The 4,540-nt window shown below is 41.2% G+C and overlaps 1 protein-coding gene across 1 annotated transcript; it reads right to left on the reverse strand.

The window, feature by feature from the left end:
- Window positions 1-645: 645 nt before the first annotated feature.
- Window positions 646-3,564, reverse strand: LOC145194746 (uncharacterized). The gene has a single exon (XM_080072415.2). It carries the CDS (start codon window positions 3,562-3,564, stop codon window positions 646-648), a length of 2,919 nt encoding a protein of 972 aa, XP_079928541.2.
- Between the last annotated feature and the right edge of the window lie 976 nt (window positions 3,565-4,540).

Here is a 4,540-nt window from a genome sequence, read left to right on the forward strand (position 1 = left end):
TAATAGACAAGCACTAATGTTGTAGGCGGATTTAAATTCTATTTTAATGATGTGATAATATTATCACTAGCACTCAGTAGAAGTTCTACTGGGTACAGAGTTTATTAGAAAATACAAGATTATCGAATGCTAGCTTGCCAGACAAGGGAAGTATGGTCTCGTTATTCTTCCACTATTTTAATTGATTACCGTTAACATTTTCAACAAGTGTTTGCAAAACCAAAAACTGGTGCTTCAGTTGTAATTTTCCAGATGATACCAAACGCTAACGAAGTAGATCTCTTTAAAATTGTCAGCTATGTCATTTCATGTCAAAAAACACACACAAAAAAAAACCGCACCCTACCTCACCAAAACCGCTGAAATTTAGCACAAGTGTTTTGAGGCATAACTTAGTGTAGTTTTTTCTCGCAATCGACAAGTCACTAAATAGCAATAATTTTCTCTTCTAACTAACTCTCCCTTTTTACAAATTTTCTCCTTTATATATACCCCATGCTTTTCCCAAAATATCCTTCCACAAACCGTCATAAATCACCACAAACACATATTTACAATTCTTATTGGTAAATCTATTAAAGCTATTAAATCCCTAACGTCATCAAATGTTCTAGAACTTTCCGAAATTACACTCCTCCTTGATCCTTAAGGATCATCCAAATAGTAATTAAGGTATTTCGAAGGCATGCGCCGTTCCCGACCACTCCGTCGCAAAAGCATGTCGATTTCTTGGGGTCTATCTTCAGCGTCGATATTTTCCTCGTTCGTCTCTAATACATCTTTAATTGGATCTCCTTGGTTTTCAGCGTCCACTTGATCAGTTTCAACATTCATCTCTACTTCCTCATCAGGGATAATGTAGGGCTGAGTATCAGTTCGAGGTCTAACATGTTTCACATGACGCGGAATGCCGTTCACTTCTACGGTTTGGTTTAACGCATTCCGAGTTACCGTAGCTGGTTGCCACTTTGTATGGCACCTCGCATTTGGTGGTTTCAGCCAGACTTTATCGCCAATTCGAAATCTCTCGTTCAGGACATTTCGTGCAGGAAGATTCTCTTTTTTCAATCCTTTCACACCAATGGGGTAGCTGCATATTTTGCCCATCGGGCTTGCACCATTTTTGTCGGCTGAGACATTGTACCAATATAGTGCTTCCGGTATCGACATTTTTGATCGTTCTGCTATTCTCTTGATCGTACGGTGGTTTCTTTCCACAATTCCATTTCCTTCAGGACAATAAGCGGCTCTATATCTAATTTGCACTCCCCAACTATCAAGGAAACTCCTTATCTCTTTAGTCTTAAATGTTGGCTCATTGTCAGTTAATATCTCAGACGGTGCTCCACGTTCACAAAAAACAAGACGGAGTATTCGGACTATGGCAACACTTCCGTATGAGCTCGATAATTGTCGCCACAACGCGTATTTTGAAGGTCCACAATCAATTAGACTCAAAAACTTGTCAGTGCCATAATGCGTGATATCCATGGCCAATCTCTCCCAGTTTCCTTTAACATCCAATTTTCCTTTTTCCCACCGTATTGGCGCTGGATCTATTGACTGACATGGTTCGCAATTTTTTATCACACTTCGAACATCGTTTTCAGTAGCAGTCGGAATTGTTTTACGAACAAAGTTTAACGTTCGATTCACTCCAAAATGTCCAGTTCTTTTGTGTATATTGGAAATAGCTTCAGCCTTCGTAGCTGCGACTCCCATGCAACTATTCCGACACTCTGGCACAGTCAGTTTGTTGAGCCATCTGTTGCGAACTCTAGTTAATGCGTCGGCCAAATTATCTTTAGAAGGAATGAGTTTCACTTCGACGCTAACATCGTATTCTCCAATTAGTTGTTGCAACACGCTCAGTCTTCTTCGAATCAGCATTTCCCCCGTCGCTTTTGATCTCAACCTTGATTTTCCCGTAAGGGCGTCAGAAACCCAGTGGTACACAGTCACGGAATCGGTAAAAACAGTCACTTTCTTCAGCTTCCACATCAGAGCCATATTCATTCCCCGTATCACAGCGTCTAGTTCTGCCATGTTTATATGAACATCAGACGTTTCTTTTCGCAGCCATGTTGCATCCTCCACAGTAGTCTCCCCAACTTGAATAAGAGCACCAATCGCTAAAGAACTGGCATCAACCCACACTTTTCCCTCATCACCACGCACAGCCCAATCACCACAAGCAGGCTCGCAGCGTTCCACCTCAGCAAATACTTCCTGAAGCACCCACTTAACGTTCTCATCACAAACATCATCGTCCCAACCCGTCGTCAGACTGACAGCTTTCCTCTTCAAGAGACTACAAATCACTCGCAACCAACCACACACGGGTAAATGTCCTACCAACTGTCCACAGATTGAAAACACAACTCTCCTGGTTAACTTTTGCGAGATAGCATCAACTCGATTCCCTCTGGACCACATCAGTTTGTTACCAACCTTGCGCACACACAATCCTAACACACGAACTCCATTATCATCAATCTGCTCACCATCTTTACTCTCTAAACCATATTTCAAAAAATGCCTCTTGACATAATCAAGACTCACCACACTTTCGTCTACGAAAATGTCGTCTACATAAGCGGACGTTCCCCTCTTCACTAATTCGTCTTGATCAATGACGGCACTCACAACGGATTTCATGATCATTGGCGCAACATTCAATCCGAAACCAAGTCGTGTCAAGCAATACCTTTTATTTCGAAACACCACTGTTTGGAACGGCCAAAGAGATTTATCAGTTTTTAGTTGAAGATAAGCCTTGCGTAAATCGATGATTGCTGGTTTGTTACCCATCCTTCTCCATTCTCTAAGCTTTTCGACACACATATCTGCATCTCTCGTGTATGCCTCAATGAAATCGTTAGCTTCTCTCCAGTCTAGAACAGGTTGGATTTTGTTGTCTTTGTTTCTCTGAATGACAGCCATTAACGGAATCTGCCCTTTGGGCGGCCCCAATTCATTTTCGTTGTACTCTAACAGCCATTTCCGATCAATCCATTCCTGTAGTTCGTTTTCATAGTCTGCTCTAGCGTATTGTGGAATTCCGTACTGTGCCACTTTATTATACAATCGGTTGGGGCCTTCTCCATCTCTCCATTTCCATTTGACTCTCCATTCAGCACCATTAAAAACTGCTTCATGATCTTTCTTTTTTATTTCGATTTTCTTGACTTTGTTCTTGTTCAAAGCCGTTGCTCCACAGTAACTTAATCCGAACTTCGCTTTTCCCAAAGGAGAGATGGATACTCCTCCTAGTAACTTAATGGAACTCATTCCAAGCATCATATCGACTCCAAACGGTTGGAAATCCACTAAAATAACCTGATCACGTGCTTTAATGCCATCAACCTCAAGAATCACGACCGCTGACCCAGTGCACTGATGAACCTTTCCTTCAAACGTTACTACCTTTTGATAGTTTGAGTACCTACATTGACTTCTGGGCAGGAATTTTTTATTCAAAATTGTCTTCGAACACCCTGTGTCTACTAACGCTGTCGCAACCATACCGTTAACTTTCAAACGAATAACAGATAATGCGCTCATTCCACCGATGTTCAGGAGCGAGGTAGCGCAGATGCCTCGCTCCTGCAATCGTTTCCCTGCAGCTTCCAGCATTTCGATGCAATGTGTCCTTCCTCACCACATTTAAAACATCTAACAGTCTTCGGAGACAAGCTCTTTGCAAGCGAACAGTTCTTTGCAATGTGATTCAAACCTTTACAGTTGTAACACACTAACGCAGTTTTTGTAGCATGGCGTCTAGACACAGCGCCAACAGCATCACTGTCAATCACATTTGCACAGTTCATAGCAGTTCTCACTCTGGGTAACATTTTATCAATCGGGTCCATTACGGCTCGAAATCTTGATGATAAGACTTCTGGCAAACCCACAACAAACGCCAAACGCACAGACTCCTCTGGTAATTTAGCTAGATAGGCTAATCGTCTTAAATCAGCTAAAAACACGTCAACTTTTTCTTCGTCACATAATTTTCGTTTTGTGAATAGTTCATATGCAGTGTAGGCATCTATAGAAAACGCCGCTAATAACACACGCTCGACTTCCACTACATCTTTTTTGACTTCCGCGGTTAAAGCATCGTACACTGCATAAGCAGCTTCTCTGAGAAGAATCGGAAAAAGTAGTTCAAGCTTTAAGTTCTGAATTTCAGCAATCACTTTTGTTCGTTGAATCCAAACAGCAGCATCCGAAGTGCCATCATACGTTTCAAACATATCAAACAATCTCATACTTGGTTCCATGGCCCGGTTAGCTTGTAGTTTTTTCTCGCAATCGACAAGTCACTAAATAGCAATAATTTTCTCTTCTAACTAACTCTCCCTTTTTACAAATTTTCTCCTTTATATATACCCCATGCTTTTCCCAAAATATCCTTCCACAAACCGTCATAAATCACCACAAACACATATTTACAATTCTTATTGGTAAATCTATTAAAGCTATTAAATCCCTAACGTCATCAAATGTTCTAGAACTTTCCGAAATTACACTTAGG

This window comes from Hydra viridissima, unplaced genomic scaffold (assembly GCF_058129835.1).
Source record: "Hydra viridissima isolate aposymbiotic clone 2 unplaced genomic scaffold, HvirCarnegie_v1 scaffold_7, whole genome shotgun sequence".
Lineage (NCBI taxonomy): Eukaryota > Metazoa > Cnidaria > Hydrozoa > Anthoathecata > Hydridae > Hydra > Hydra viridissima.

What these genes read in the sequence shown, in the direction of transcription:
- LOC145194746 (XM_080072415.2), bottom strand. Translation starts at nt 3,564, where the DNA reads ATGAGCGCATTATCTGTTATTCGTTTGAAAGTTAACGGTATGGTTGCG.